At 45.4% G+C, this 17,136-nt stretch overlaps 1 protein-coding gene across 1 annotated transcript; it reads right to left on the bottom strand.

Annotated features, from left to right (window-relative positions):
- Positions 1–1,152: 1,152 nt before the first annotated feature.
- LOC125555994 (cytochrome P450 76M5) lies at positions 1,153–2,973 on the bottom strand. Its single transcript, XM_048718798.2, has 2 exons — positions 2,048–2,973; positions 1,153–1,941 (listed from the first exon to the last, which is right to left on the bottom strand). Exons 1-2 carry the CDS (start codon positions 2,912–2,914, stop codon positions 1,324–1,326), a joined length of 1,485 nt encoding a protein of 494 aa, XP_048574755.2. The 5' UTR covers positions 2,915–2,973; the 3' UTR covers positions 1,153–1,323.
- Positions 2,974–17,136: the final 14,163 nt, after the last annotated feature.

Below are 17,136 nucleotides of genomic sequence, written 5' to 3'. Positions count from 1 at the left end.
TGGCCTGATGTGCTGATGTGCTAAACCTAGTTTCCGTTGGTTGGAATCAAGCCTGCATCGCGCCGTCGCAGTTATGTCGTATGAATAGAGTAGGGAGCAATAGGGCAGGGAAAAGAGGTGGCCAGGCGGGCGAGGGCACGGAACGGCGGCGACGAAGCCACGTACAGGTTTTTCTTATAAGCCTAATCCACGTACAGGCTAATCATGCGAGAACGCAAAGCCTAGCTAGTGTGGGCTTCACCTGGGCCTTTTCTCTTTTTTACAAATTCACGTTGTGACATAGGGGGGGGGGGGGCAGAAACGTATAAGTCTAAGGAATACGAGCGTTCGTATCGCTAATTACATAGCATCGTTCGACCATTAGGGGGGGCCAGGCCCCTGCTCGCCCCCCCTTGGCTCCGCCACTGCCGTTCTCTTTTTTCTTAGAGTCGGCGTCTTGGTTGGGGCTGTGTGGTGGCGGTGATATCTCTTAGTAAGAATGATGTCTCCCACATTCTATCCCCATCCCAATGGTGTGTCTAGCATCATTGGAGGGCGTGTGAAGGTTTGTCTCTATCGGATCTTGCGGATTTCGGTCGGTGCTAGTCTTCGGTGGATCTATTTGGATCCGATCTTCGTCAGTCTTCGTTTAAGTGTTTACAGGTTTGATCCTTCTGATCTACGACTTTCTTCATCGGCGATGGTTGCTATTCTGGTGCGTTGGTCCTATGAGGCCTTAGCACGGCGACTTTCTGATTATCTACTACAACAAGATTTGCCCGGCTCCGATGAGGGAGAGGTGATGACGCCGGCGCGCCTTCGGCTCGCTCCAATGCGTGTAGTCGTCGCTAGGTGGTCCACGGACACGGTTGTAATTTTTATTAACTATATTGTTCTTTGTACTGCTATGTTTAAAGATGAATAGATTAGAAGTTTCTCGTAGAAAAAACAAACCGTCCAACACAACAAGCATACCTTTGGTACCACCTTAAACTTCCAATTGCATAGGAAAGCCCACAATTGTTCTTCTAACGATGAAGCTTCCAACATCGCTCCTTCCTTTAGAGCGACGACACCACAACTGTTCTTTAACTTCAATGCTTGATAGTTTACCCAAAGCACTTGTACATTTATAATAAGTTTGTCTACTAATGGAATACATGTGGTTATTTCAAAAAAACACGTGTACATTTATTCATTATCATCACTTACCTATTCATTACTACTACACTTGTGATCTGAACGTCTCCCTTGTTCATGCCAACACAAACTGCTGATACCACATACGCAAACGAACAGTGCACGCGTACTACATCTACGCAGACAACCAAGGACAACAATCCATCACGAGAATAATGGCAGTGGCACGGCCTTGATTGGCGTGACCATATTGAGAGACATCCTATACCGGTCCCGAACATCCACGTCGCACGGCTGCATCCCCTCTGGCAGCCTCCACTCAAACCTGTGCAGCAGGGACGCGAGGATGAGGGTCACAACCCTTGTCGCCATGGGCATACCAGGGCAGGCCCTTCTCCCCGCCCCGAACGGCATGAACTCGAACCGGTCTTTGCCCCGGAAGTCCATGTCCGCCCCGACGAACCTCTCCGGCATGAACTCCTCGGGGTGCGTCCACGTCGCCGAGTCGCGCATGACGGCCCACAAGTTGACGATCACCATGGCGCCCTTGGGCACCACGAAGCCCCCGACCTCCGCGCCTTCGACCATGGCCTGGTGCGGTATCAGGAGCGGGCTTGGCGGGTGTAGGCGCATGCTCTCCATCAGCACGGCCTGGAGATACGGCAGCCTGCTGATGTCGGATTCGTCGGGATACTGCTTTGCACCAACCACTCCCTGCAGCTCGGCGCGAACCTTTGACATGACGGCCGGGTGCCGAAGTAGCTCGGCCATCGTCCACTCCACGGTGAGAGCGTTTGTCTCTGTCCCTGCTATGAACAGATCCTGCAAAACACGCGACATTTTTCTGGTTAGCTCGGATTTCTCATTTGTGTCCACTTCCTCGGATCTTCAAAGATCAGTTTATTCTTCAGTTCAGAGTCAAGCATACCAAAAGAAAGGACTTGATTGTCTGAATGCTGAGCTGATCCACCGAGTGAACCTGGAGTAGCACATCCAAGAAATCCCCCTGCCTTTCACCTCCGGCCTTCATACGACGCTCAATAATCGGGTCAAAGAAGTCAAAGAACCTCCTCAGATGCTCGACGGTACGGCGGCGGCGGCCCTGCAAGTCAAGAACGGAGAGCACGGGAAAGAGGTCCGACATGTTCGGCTTGATGAGCTCCATGAGGAGGTCGTTGGTCAGCGTCTCGAGACCCTGCGCCCGGTCTGAGCTCAGGTCGCCCACCTCCTCGGAAAACAGCACGCTGGAGACGATGTTGAACAGCCCGGAGAGCACGACGCGGCCGACCTCCACGGTCTCCCCGGCATGGCCGCGGATGCAGCCCACCAGGCCCCTCACCTTCTCCTCCCGCACCGCGCGCGCCGCGTCGAGGGCGTGCGCCGAGAACAGGTGGTTGGTGCACACGGCGCGGAGGCGCTTCCACAGCGGGCTGCTGGACGGCAGCCATATGATGGAGTGCTCGTGGTTGCCCAGCGCGCGCGCGGCGTCGGCGACGGACCGCGCCGCCAGGAGGTGGTCGTACTTCTGCAGCACGTCGCGGGCGCACGCGGCGGACGAGGCCACGACGGCGGTGGTGGCGCCGAGCTTGATGGATATGATGGGGCCGTGCACCCCGGCGAGCCTGGTAAGGGCCTGGTGCAGATCGCCTTGGATGTCAAAGATGTTGCCGAGGAGAGGGATCGGCGTCGGGCCCGGCGGCAGCCGCGAACTCTTACTGCCTACAAGGAAGAGTTTGTAGAGGACACAAGAGGCGAGTGAAACGTACACAAGCCATAGCATGTACGAAGCTTCCATTTTCGCTTGCTACAAGTTCACGATGCGATGGGCTGTTGGCGCAATTGATTGAACGCAGTACGACTTATATACATGGAGCAACTGCGATAGTAAAATCTATATGGTGGGTTTCTTCGATTTTTTCATCCATCCAGAAGTAGATAGTAAACCACGTAAAAAAACAGAAGTAGATTGTAATTACCCACCTTGCTAGTTATAAGAGCATCTTCAACAGCCGCGCAACACGCGGTGTATTAAAAAGTACTTTGCAGCAACGCTGGCTTCAACAGACACGCTAAAATTTAACGCGCGCGTAGCTCCAGCGGCCGTGCTAAAATGCAGCACACTATCACACGGACATTGCATACATATTTAAAAAAAATGATACATAGATATTTTACATAGTTCCATAGCATAGATAGATAAAACTACAATGCAACGACATAAAAAACGACTAGATAGTGCAACTACAAGCTACTCCCAGTCGTCCTAATCATCATCATCATTATCCTCGCTGGTCTGTTCCGAGGTATCGAACCACATGTCTTCCCAACAATGATCATTATTCGTAAAGATCGACTGCCCACTTGTTTCAACGATATCGCACTGCGATAACGCCAGGGCCTTCCGCCGACGCCTGTTCAACCGATCCGCGCGGCGCTTTGCCGTCCTCTCTGCCCAGTAGGCTTGCTCGTTGGCGACGACCTTCAGGTGGCGCCGGCGCTACTCCGCCATGCCTTGCTCGTCCTCCTCGACGATGAGGAGACGGCGCTGCCGCCGAGTGTGCTCCGCACGGTCCTGCTCCGTGATAAGACGAGGCGAAGGGGCGACGTCCTGCGCCTGCTGACGCGTGTGGACGTCCTGAAAGTTCATCTGCGCGCGCGGCCTATCTAGGCGCCACGCAGCCGCGTCGTACGCGCAGGCAGCCTTGTGCACAGTCTCGAAGGTGCCAAGGCCGAGCCGAACGTCGCCGGACCGAATCTCGGCATAGTACCAGCCCTTGGGGCGCTGGCGGACGCCGCGGTAGCCCGACACTCATCGGCGGCGCGGCGGCATGGTGGCGCGTCGGTGGGGGGCTCTGCAGCAGCTAGAAAGCAAAGGGAGCTACGAGAAAGTGGAGAAGAGCGTGCGTGGCGGTGTGGATAGCCGCGTGGCAAGTGCCGCAATTTATAGGCGCGCCAAATGTACCACGCAAGCTGCCGTCTTTTCTCGCGCGCTAGTTTCCCGCCACCGCTGGAGCGCGCGAAAACATTCCACGCGCGCTAAAAAATCAGTTTACCACGCGCGCACATATTTTGGCGCGGTTGTTGGAGATGCTCTTAGTTGCACCCGAAGTTGATAATAATTACCCACCCACATAAGTCATAAAAATCACGCATTGATTTTCTCGTAGGTCGTTTCATTGCACACAGTGTTTTGTAGTCATCTTTTTTTTTCATTGGTTGTTTGTGTTACATATTAGACTAAGAGAAGAAATTGCAGAATAAGGACTCGAACAATGATCGTGTTAAAGGAGCCCGCATGCACGAGCAAGTCATGTAGCCAATGTTGTTACAGAAATAAAGAACGGTATCCTTTTGATGGTTAAGCGAGTTTTCTACATCAAAAAACTTAGGGTATCTCTAAGAGAGACCCTCAAACCTTCAGTATATGTCCGATCGAATAGTTTCATTCACTTTTGCAATTTAATGCGGACCCGCATCAATTCGCAAACTGGCCTGGACGTCCGTTTTTCGGCAAAATAGAGACAAATGTGGGGAAGCTATACCGGATTTCGGACATCCACTTGACCAACCAAAGACTCCGTGTGGTCCTCCTATCTTCTCTTTCTTTTTTTTGATCTGGTTCTCCTGTCTTCTCTATCTGCACATACATGGTCCCCTTCTCCTCTCTCTCCTCTCAACCGGACACCATACCATAATATCCCACCACATGCATGGTCCCACCTACTTTCTCTCCTCCCAACCAGATACTTTGTGAATAGCATTGAATGGCTCTCTCCCGCATCATGTCCGCGGACCACCTCTAGACATAAAAACAGACATTTATCGCAGGTATTTGTGAGTTTGCGTTGGAGATGCCCTTAGAAGCCATAGATCGATCATGTAAATATGTCGATGGCATGTAATCCTCGACCTTTTGCCTGCACTGCGCAGTAGCCCTGCTGGGCTATTTTGGGGCTTCATCGGACTGGTCAATGCTGGGCTAAAATGAAAAAAATTTGCTATCATGGAGAATCGAACTATCACGACCACCTTCAGTTTACGATGACGGTTCAACCAGTTCAACTAGCTTTTGATAGTGATAACGATAGAGGTCCACTACTGCAGAATGCTGCTAACGCGACACTACGATCAGAGACCCTTTGACGAAACTGTGTGCGATGCATTAATCGCAAACGGTGATGTAAAAAATCGTCAAAAAAGATACAAAATGTTTGCGATGGCGGGTACATCAAACACGGTTCAGATTTTACTTCTATGTGCTATGCTGGCATACGGTTGTTCCAGACAAACTATTTGCGATTATACAGAACAACAAAAACGGGCAACCATATCAATGTGTGTGCGATATACGACATACAATTCGCTCCGATGAACTATTTGCTATTAGAGAAAGCAACAGAAACGGTCAGTCAGATCAAGATGTGTGTGATATACGGCATACGGTTCACTTAAATGAACTGTTTTCGATTAGGTAAGAGAACATAAACGGTTCAACTTAACAAAATGTGTGTGATACGCGATAAACAGGCCCGAAGGTTAATTTGAGAACAAGTACACAGAGGTTAATTTGACATACATGACTTATAAGTTTCACAGAAATCATATCACTTTTTTTGGAAAACATTTGATTGCGTTGAATGTATATAGTGCACCGTCCTATTAGTTGAATTGACCTCGAGGTCCATGTTTTGAAAACATGTCATAAAGTAACGGGATAGACCTTTATTCAAGCCGATCAACATGTGTTCAAAAAACAAAAATTATCAAAAAGTAACGAGATAGACCTTCTTCAAGCCAATCAACATGTGTTAAAAAAACAAAAAATGTCAAAAATTAAAAACAAGGACCTCAAGGTTAATTCAACTAATATGATGAATCACTATATACATTCAACGCAATTAAATGTTTACAGTGATCCGTCAAATTAGTTAATTTAACATCGAGCCCACTTTCCATCCGGTCACCCATCTGATGACTAGTCAAGCCTCAGCACACTTAACTTGGGAGTTCTGTTAGATGAGCTATCAATAGGGAAGCTGGTCCTTGCTTCTGTAGGATCCCTCTTTGCATCCTTTATTGCGCACCCGGATGGCCGACTGTTGCCGCCCAATGGTCAATGCCACATCCCCTGCGAATGTAGAAGTTTCCCTCCATTGGATGAGTGGCAAACGGTTAATCCAGAAGAACTGTTTGCGATGATGCAGAACAACAAAAACAGGCAGCCAGATGAGGGTGTGTGCGATATAGGGCATACATTTCACTAGGATGAATTGTGTGTGATTAGGCAACACAATGGAAATGGTTCAACTGAACAAGATGTGTGTGATACGCGGCAAACAGGTCCGTAATCAGAAATGTGTGTGAAGACCAATAATAACACAAATGATTGCTGCTAATAAGCCGTGTGATTTGCTCTGTCTACAGAAGAATAACATGTGTGTGTATGTGTGTGTGTATGTGTGTGCGCATATATATATAAGAGAGAGAGAGAGTGGCACTATTCTAATCTTGTGATTAGAATAACTATTTGGATCACAATGCCCTATATAGGGGCGATTGGATGTTCCTGATATCCCAACAAGCCCACCCCCGATTGGTACAAAGGGAAAAAAGAAAAATCCCACCCCACCCGCTCCCCACGATCTCTTCCCCAAATCTCCCCCGATTCCGCATCTGCCTTCCCTCCCTCGCTCGCGCCGTCCACGGCCGTGACCTCCAATCGTGTCGCCGCCAGGCCCGACGCCCAACCGTGACGTGGTAGAGGCCCGACCTCCCATCGCGCCTCCATGCCCGACCTCCCTATGCCGCCGCTCCCCGCTACCCCTAACTCTCTGCGCGTCGCCCCCTGCTACCCCAAGCTCTCTGCGCTGCCACCCTGGCCCTACCTCTGGCACCGACCTCCAGCGCCGCCGCCGCCCCAACCTCTGGCGCCACTGCCGCCCCAACATCCGATGACATCTCTCCCCAACCCCAACCTCCGGCGTCCCCTCGCCCATGGCAGCGGCTGCGTCCATGGCGAAGCTTTTCGGCTTCGCGCGGCGCCGTCACCCTCTGCGAGGTCTACTCCAGCCGCGTTCTGGACCACGTCATCCAGAGGTAACCGGCCCGCTGAAACCCTACCCCTTCCCGCATTTGATACCAATTTCTCCATGGAAGTTCAGTATTCTGCAGGGCTGAGGACGTTGGGTATGTCTCACCCACCGAGGTGTAGGAGCAGTCCGTCCATGATGCAGCCTCCTCTCGGTGGGGCTCCGCCGCAGCATCGCCCAAAACTGTTCAATGCCGCCTCCTTGGGCCGTTCAAGGACACATCCCCAGGTCGTCCAACGGTATTTTTCGTGCTTCTCAAACTTCGCCCAGCCCCCAAGCGGCCTCTGCATAGCTCATCATAGCCTCTGCATTTCCATGCTCCGATGCCAACTTGTGCTGCCTGCATTTTTGTCCTACAAAAAAAGAAGTGCTAAAATTTAGCAATTACTTGCAGCAGTTCAATTTATGTTGGGGAAGAAGAAAAAACGGCAATAGGTTGCAGATGTTGTGTTTTGTGATTTTTGCGGGCTTGCAACAATTTAGAGGTGGGTTCAAAGAAAGAAATTGTACCCAGATTACATGAATCATGCAATATACATTGAACAAAACTAGGTTGGCAAAAATGCTTTGTCTTGTTTGATGATAAAAAATTGTTTCAGAAAAATGCGTGAACTTCCCTCCAGTCCGGTGTGACCTTCCATCTACTCTGTCGCGACCTTCCCTCCCCGGTGCCGGGATGCTCCTCCTCCACAGCCCCATCCCCAGCTTGCCCAGAACATCTTCCTCCTGCCTATCCACTGCATCTTCCCCATCCTTCTCTCTTCTCCCCATTTTCTCCTCCATCTCGTTTGATGATAAAAAAATCAGAAAATTTGATCTTTTTGCTCCCTGTAATGTCAAAACCTTGGTGATTTCTTTGTGATCTGCTACACTATAATTTGACCAAAGGTTTGCATATGTCCATATGAGAGGTTGCACAGGCAAAAAGGAAAATTTTGGGTCTAGAAATTGACACTAGTATCACGCTAACTTGATGACACAATTTGTTCAAAGATAGATGCATGTTCTTGCTTGGTCGTCCTGGTCGTCCGTTGCCAGGTGCCCGGCCGCCACAATCTCCTTGTGTATGAGAGGGCAGTGCAGCGGGGGCCGCCATCCTCGACCTTCAATTACTGGTCAGCAATGGCGATGCGAATAGAAAGGTCAGCATCTGGCCGTGTAGAAGTTCAGTTTGTTTATTTTCTGAAGTTTTTAAAGTGGAGTATAACCATGCATATTTTGTAGGGCCCTGTGAAGTATAGTTTGTTTCGCTTCTGAAATTCAGCTTGTTGATTTTCTAAAGTTCACTTTGTTGATTTCCTAAAGTTCAGTTTTTTGATTTTTTTGAAGAGAAAGGTTGCTTCACTTGCACCCTATCTAGTCGTCTTCTGAAGTTCAGCTTGTTGACTTTTTGAAGATCAATTTGTTGATTTCCTGTGTGGTTATCTCATCGAGTCCTCCTCAGTTCGGAGCTAGAGGCGGTTCTTCAGCTTCCCTGCTGCGCTCTCGCAATTGTCGGTAAGTAATCCTTGTTCTACTATTTCCTTGTAGTAATGCTGGTTGGGTTCCCCTCCTGGTTTGGAAATATAATAATACAAGTTTGTCTCTGCGCTCTGTTCATATGATTACAATAGCAGAGAAAAGTAACAAAGGGTCAGAACCAAACCAGAGTGAAACATACCAATCATAACATGGTTATTTGCAACGAACTCTAGTCATTTGTTGATCTAACTGCAGCAGAGACAAAATTTATACAAGCGGCACTGTAGCACCCGAGAAGATGGGGAGAGGATGTGCGGTGAATAAAAAACATAGGTTTTCAAACCGGCCATTGGTGGTAGCATCTAATCATTTTGCCATGTAATGAACATGTGTATGTATGTACAGTAGCATATTTTACTCGAACTGAGTTACTCTATTATGTATGAAGTATGTGCAGACAAGAACGCATGTATTAACCTTCTAATTGTTACACTTGGTGTGTACACATTTTGCTTTTGCTTTGCGTTTGGCTGATAAATGGTGTCCGCCTATATGTTTGTAGTTATTGGTTAAATGTTGTCCACCTATATGTTTGTAGTTATTGATTATTATAACTGAATTTATTTATTTTGGTTTGCAACGTACAACACAATAACTTTTTGGCAGAGAGTTCAACTAAATAATAGTTTTGGAGCAATTAGAAAGAAGGTCAAACACATTTACGCCAGAAGGTCATTATTACTACAATGTTCATTTTGGGAAAAATACAAGATATGAAAAAAGTTTATAGTTAGCTACGACTGTTATTGCATGCTTCCATAGCAAAGAAAAATACATTGGAAATTTTATGCATTGTCCAGAGAGGATTTGGGGCATCCTCCCACACCTCCATATGCTCATTAATGTATACTTTGTAAAAAAATGAGAAGTTCAAAATATGATACTCCCTTGTATCCATAATAATCATCTTGCGTTTTAGTTTAAAATTGAACTAAACCACACTAATAGAATAAAACCAAGATGTCCAAATTAAAAAACGAGCAGTTCGGTGTTTACAAAACCTAAGATTTTTCACATTATCAAAAGAGAAGTTCGAATTAAAATAACGAAGAAGTTTCCTTGTAACTAAAGAATAAAAATGAATAAGTTCAAATTAAAATAAAGGAGAAGTTCGATTTATATAGAAAACTCAAAATTCTTTTCGTTTCTAGGAAAAATAAATGTATGAAGTTCAGTTTAACAAAATGTTTGATGTTTATTTAAAATGTATTTTTATAGGAATAAAACTAAGAAGTTCAAATTAAAATAACAAAGAAGTTCAAAATTCATAAAAAACTCATGATCTCGCCATTTTCTAATTTACTTCAAAATGGCAGAAATATCATTTGTGTAAGTTCAAGTCCTCGGTCGGAGAAAGTTGAAAAATTTATTATGAGAGAGGTTTGTACAAAAGGAATATCATTTGTGTGACATTGACGAATGTATGAGGAAATTAAAAACGAAGATACGTCACAGAAGTTCAACATGAAAATAGCAGGAAGTTCAACTACTACGCTGAATGAATTTCAGATGAAAAACTTCTAAAACCATCGCGAGTATGAAAAAATGATCAAAAGCTTGTTGAAAGAAGTTCAAGTGCTCTATCCGGAGAAGTTAAAAAATTCTTGCGAGAGAGGTGCACCTTGTATTTCCATGTTTGATTTTTTCGTATAAAAATCGGATACATTTCTTTACTCAAAATACAAAAAGGTGAAGTTCAAAATGAAAAAACAGAGAAGTTCGGAGTTTATTAAAACCTAGGATTTACCTGTTCAAAAAATAAAAAAACACAATGACATTTTTTGCACTTTTAAAAACAACTCATAAACGAAAAAATGGTTGCTAGAAGTTCAAGTGCTCGGCGAGGAAAAGTTCAAAAAAAATCTTGTGAGAGAGGTTCACCGTATATTCAGATGTCCAAAATACATAAAAAACCTGTTGTTTCTTGTGTTTGAAAATAACTTTGTCAAACCAGAGAGAAGTTCAAAGTGATAACAAAACGGAAGTTCACGTACTACATGGTGTGTATTTCATATAAGAAAAAAACAATAAAGTGAAACAGAGTGAAGTTCAAACAGACATGCCTGAGAAGTTCAACTACTTCACGCAGTGCATTTCCTTTCACGATGAAGGCAAAAATCATGATCTCGCCATTTTCTAAATTACTTGAAAACGACTGGAATATCATTTGTGTAAGTTCAAGTACTCGGTCGGAGAAAGTTAAAAAAATATTGTGAGAGAGGTTTGTACAAAAAGAATATCATTTGTGTAACACTAACGAATGGATGAGAAAATTACAAACGAAAATACGTCACAGAAGTTCAACGTGAAAACAGCAGGAAGTTCAACTACTACGCTGAATGAATTTCACAAAAAAAAACTTTTAAAATCGTCGCGAGTATGAAAAGATGATCAACACGGGAAACTTGCGTGTTTACAGCAGCTTTCCATCGGTATATCACCTGCTCAATTCCGGTGAATGGATGGAGAGCTACTTGCAGTGGATGGAGATCTACGAGAAAAAAACACGTGAAAAACAGAGTGAAGTTCAAGCACACACGATGAGAAGTTCAAGTTCTTCACGTGGTGCATATTTGAAGAATCTGTTTCACGATATAGGCAGAATGCATGATCTCGCCGTTTTTGAAATTACTTGAAAACGGCCAGGATTCAGAGAAAACCATCAACATGAAAAAGTTTCGCATTTTCCGTAGCTTTTCAGCGGTATATTATTTGCCCCATTCCGATAAAGTTTGTAGAAATTACGGCAAAAATACATTTTTAACCATTTTCAAAACTGACATAAAACCGTAATGAATTAGGAGAAACAATATATACAAAAAAGTTTCGCATTTCTTCAAGCTTTCCAACGCCGTATCATTTGCTGCATTTGGACGTACGGTTAAAAAATTAGCTCGAAAATACGAACTCGGTGGAACTTGTACCGTTTTCTAAATTACTTTTAAACCATTTATAATTAGAAAAAAAACTTTTAACATGAAAAAGTAGCGCATTTTCATAAGCTTTCCAACGCGATATTATTTGCCTCAATTGGATTAGCCGTTTCGAAATGGCATCGAAAATACAAACTCGGGTGTTCCATTTGTGAAATTCTATGATTTTCTAAATTACTCTTTAACCGTAGGGAATTAGAAAAACTTTCAACATGTGGAAGAAGTGTTTTGTAGCAGCTTTCCAACGCCATATTATTTGTCTCATTCCGATAAACAGTTTAAAAATGAGATCGAAAATACGATTCACGTTTTTATATGAAGAAAAAACGGTTTTCAAAAATGCTTTTAAACCGCTTACATTTTGCCAAAAATTTAACTTGGGTCATGATACTGATGTCAATAGCTATCCAACGGTATATCGCAAGCCCCATTTGGACACCTTTTAGCTGAAATTCAACCTATTACTCGGGGAAGGTGAGGCGCGTTACTCGGGAAGTTCATGTTGTGATCAGAATATTTTTCTGATCCCGTGATCAAAATAGTGTTTATATATATATATATATATATATATATATATATCAGAATAAGTTATTTTTCACCCGAGGTAATCTTACGATCATTTTATAATTAAATTACATTTTGAATTCAAATAGTTACATTCCTATTGATTCACTACGTAAAATTTGACATAAAAAATAAAAATATAGGTCATAAGACAAGAAAATTTGCAGTTTATGTGTATTTTACACTATGTTTTTACGTTTGTAATTTTACATAACATAAAATATTTTTTACGGTGATTATATATTTTCTTACGGTCCTTTTTGCGTCAGAAATAAGACAAAACTTACGTAACATAAAATTACGATGCATTGATGGTAAAATAGAGGAGGGTGACGAATAGCGCAACCATATATATATATATATATATATATATATATATATATATACTATTCCGATAACACTTCTGAACTGCACGCTCAACGCAAATGCACGTCATTGTTTGAACCAAGTGTGATGTAGTACTCAGGCGAGTGAACTTCCCGTCGCAAAAAAACTGCACGCGGTGTTTTTTCGGTACTATTTTTGCTCCAGTTTTTTAAACCGTATGTCGGAACAAGGCGTGTAATATACCGTTGAAAATCTATGGATTAGACGCTACTTCGCCATGTTAAACACTTTTCAAGATTCCTCACGGTTTAAGAGCAGTTTTGAAAACTGTGCGACCCACGAATAGTGGCAGTGAGCATTTTTTTGCCTTTTTTCTAAGCCGTTCGTCGGAATGAAGCAAATGATCCACCGTTGGAAAGATATCATCGAGACACATCTTTTACATATTTATTATTTTTTCTAATTCATTACCGTTTAAGAGCAGTTTTAAATTTACTAAATCGCGAAATTCTGTTTTTTTGATTTTTTGCAATTTTCGTACTGTTTTGGCTCCAGTTTTTGAACCCTTTGTCGAAACGAGGTGTGTAATACGCCGTTGAAAATCTATGGACGAGGCGCAACTTTCATATGTTGAAATGTTTTTGAGATTCCTTATGGTTTTAAGTTAATTTTGAAAATTGTGCGCGGACGACGAGTGACTGTGGCCGTTTTTTCGTAAAAAAAATTCAAACCGCTCGTCGAAATGATCCAAACAATACACCGTTGGAAAGATATCGCCGAGACTCTACTTTTTCATGTAGAACACTCCCTCTAATTCATTACGGTTTAAAAACAGTTTTGAAATTACAAAAACACGGACACTCTGTTTTTTCACGACACCAAAATCGACAAGTGAACTTCATTGGACAGAAAACCGTGCTGCTTGATACTGAAAACCGCACTGCATCAGATGGCAAGCAAACTTCATGGTTTCTTTTTGTTAGACGTAAATTTTTCAAGAGAATCATTCTTTTATTTAGTCGTCTCAGTAACATTTTTTCAGCACTTTCACATTGCGTGTAAGTGAACCGCAACACTACCAAGGGTGAGCCGCATGAGTATTTTGTTGTCTTTTTTCATACATTGCTCTTGGAGGGGACCGCATTAAAATTAACTCTTGCTTTTTATACAACATGTGGCAATATAATGAACCTCTCACGGAGTGTGTTTTACATGGGCAAAGAAGTGAACCCCATGGTCGAGAGAAATGTACTACGACACTAGTAGTAAACTGCATTGTTTTTTTCTGCTCCCTAATTTTGTTTTTCCCACTTTTTTGTTGACGAGTCTGAACACTGGTGATAAGGCAAGTGAACCACACTTATTCTTCTACAGAGACATAGTGAACTTCATGAACAACAATTCTTCAGCCTTTTCTTTTTATGTTTTCAACAGTGAGATTTTGCGGACACTCTATTTTTCATGATACCAAAATCGACGAGTGAACCACATCGGGCAAAAAACCGCACTGCATCAAACTGAAACCGCACTACACCAGACGGGTAAGCGTACTTCATGGTTTTTTTTGTCGAATGTAAATTTTTCAAGACGAGAAAAGTGGAGTGCACTTCACATCGAGTATAAGTGGACTGCGACTCTACAGAGAAGCTAACCGCATGTGTTTTTATTTTTTTCCTAACTTTTTTATGCATAGAGATGAGGCCAATTAAACCACACCAAGGGAAAGGTGAACCATGACACGAGTCTAAGTAATCAGCATGATATTTTGTCTTTTCTCTTAAAAAATTATAGGCCCATGTGGACCACATGGCCAACGTTAGTGATCGGCTTCATTTTATTTCTTTTAGTAACTTTTTTTAAAATGCATCTGAATTACATGGCCTAGACAAGAGAACTGCATCTGTTTTTGTTATGAGAATAATGAGCATGCTTTTTTACAGAGTGAACATTACACATGTTTCATAACAATGAACAACAATTCCCTTAATAATAAGGAGATCTTTTTGATGCAAAAAGGCAAAAAATAATGAATCTCTCGGCACACATACAGTCATACATACATCCTCTACAGAGCAGTATTAGCTCTCGAGCACCACCAGCAACTAACCGCTGCCTTTTGCCCACTGCAAACACACGCCTGGGGCACTGCATTCATGTGCAGTGCACTTATTCTTTCACTGTTTGCTTTTTTACTATAAAAAATAAACTAAACCATGAGGACATCAAAAAAATGGACTTCATAATACACATTAACTGCATGATTCAATTAGAAAACGATCATCGACAAGTTTTTTAGTCCGAGTGTGCAGTGCACTTCTTTTCTCTTTGTTTGCTTCTTGGCTTCTCTCCTGCTAAAGAAATTGATCTGAAACCGCAGCAATTAACCATAGTGGACTGCAGTGCCGGGCATCAGCACTACCACTGGGCCCAATCTCTGCAATGCTCGCGTAGCCGGACCGCACGCCCGACGCTGGTGAACTGCATGCCGAAGGTGATCTGCAGGCAACCCAACTGCATCGCCCAAAAACTGCAGCGGCGGGCTGCATTCACCCATGAGCTGAACCGCTCGAGTACATGCAATAAACAACTAAGCTAACTCCCTGTTCGTGGGAATGTGCCGGCGAGGACAAAGCAATGGAGGACACGCAGATCAGAGTTGGTGGGGTGCTCAACTGTTGCCCATACGTGGGAGCGAAGGAAGCAGGCTCGGTGGCGATGGATCTTGGCCGGAGTCGGAGAGGATGACCCAACCCGCGGCAATGCACAGACGCCCACAAACTGAATCCATGGGTTGACCGAACCGCATGGTCGCGCTAGACCTCGTTTGTACCTGCGGTGGTGCTTGGCAATGGATCAGAAGAGGACAGGGGGAGACAGCCATCAGGGAGGGCGGTCGGAAGGGGCACGCTGGCGGTGGGGATCCCGCCATGGACGCGGGATGCACTGGGGCGCCTGGCGGCGGCGCGACCGGATCTGTGTTGGAAGTCGCGCGGGGGCGCCTGGTGTGGAGGCAGGTAGGGCGCCTGACGAGGGAGGTGGGGACGGAGGTGGAGGGAGGCTGCGTCGGGGGGTGGCGGTGGGCATGGTCGGTGAGGGAGTCCTGGATTAGGGGGTGTTCGGATAGCCGGACTATACCTTCCGCCGGACTCCTGGGCTATGAAGATACAAGATTGAGGACTCCGTCCCGCATCCGGAAGGGACTTTCCTTGGCGTGGAAGGCAAGCTTGGCGATACGGATGATCAGATCTCCTACCATTGTAACCGACTCTATGTAACCCTAACCCTATCCGGTGTCTATATAAACCGGAGGGTTTTAGTCCGTAGGACAACATACACATCAACAATCATACCATAGGCTAGCTTCTAGGGTTTAGCCTCTCTGATCTCGTGGTAGATCAACTCTTGTAATACCCATACCATCAATATTAATCAAGCAGGACGTAGGGCTTTACCTCCATCGAGAGGGCCCGAACCTCGGTAAAACTTCGTGTCCCCTGCCTCCTGTTACTATCCGGCCTAGACGCACAGTTCGGGACCCCCTACCCGAGATCCGCCGGTTTTGACACCGACATTGGTGCTTTCATTGAGAGTTCCTCTGTGCCGTCGCCGTTAGGCTTGATGGCTCCTACGATCATCAATGGTGATGCAGTCCAGGATGAGACCTTCCTCCCCGGACAGATCTTCGTCTTTGGCGGCTTCGCGCTGCGGGCCGATTCACTTGGCCATCTAGAGCAGATCGAAAGCTACGCCCCTGGCCGTCGGCTCAGATTCGAAAATTTAAACTACACGGCAGACATCCGCGAGGACTTGATCTTCGACGGATTTGAACCACTGCCGAGCGCGCCGCACTGTCACGACGAGCATGATCTAGCTCTGCCGCCGAACAGTGCCCTGGAGGCCGCACCCGCATCGGCTCCGACCTTTAGTTCAGAGACGGCCGCGCCGATCGAGGACGGGCGGTTGGACGCCTCCTCGGGGGCTGCAATCCCAACGGCGGTTGAGCCGAACACCAGCCCCATACTCTGCAAGGCTCGTGACTCCATGGAGCCGAATTCTTCTTCGGACCCCGAACTCTCCGCGCCCCTGCCGAGCGAACCCGATTGGGCGCCGATCATGGAGTTCATGGCCGCGGACGTCTTTCAGCACTCGCCTTTCGGCGATATCCTGAAGTCACTAAAATCTCTCTCTTTATCAGGAGAACCCTGGCCGAACTACGGTCAGAAAGGTTGGGATTCAGACGATGAAGAAATTCAAAACCCACCCACCACCCACTTGGTAGCCACTGTCAACGATTTAACCGACATGCTCGACTTCAACTCCGACGACATTGACGGTATGGACGCCGATGAAGGAGACAATGAAGAATCAGCGCCTATCGAGCCCTGGAACGCCACCTCGTCATACGACGTATACATGGTGGACGCACCCAAAGATGACGGCGAGGAGCAGAAGGGCGCACCGACGGATTGTTCCCTCGAAAAGCAGTCAAAGCGGTGACGCAAGCGCCGCCCCAAATCCCACCTCGACAGAAATAGTGATCACACCGATCCAGCGCTGGAGCAGGACAAACCACTGCCAGACAA

Source organism: Triticum urartu, chromosome 5A (genome assembly GCF_056163025.1).
Source record: "Triticum urartu cultivar PI428250 chromosome 5A, HENAU_Tu73, whole genome shotgun sequence".
Lineage (NCBI taxonomy): Eukaryota > Viridiplantae > Streptophyta > Magnoliopsida > Poales > Poaceae > Triticum > Triticum urartu.
This window is presented reverse-complemented; position numbering and strand designations above follow the sequence as displayed.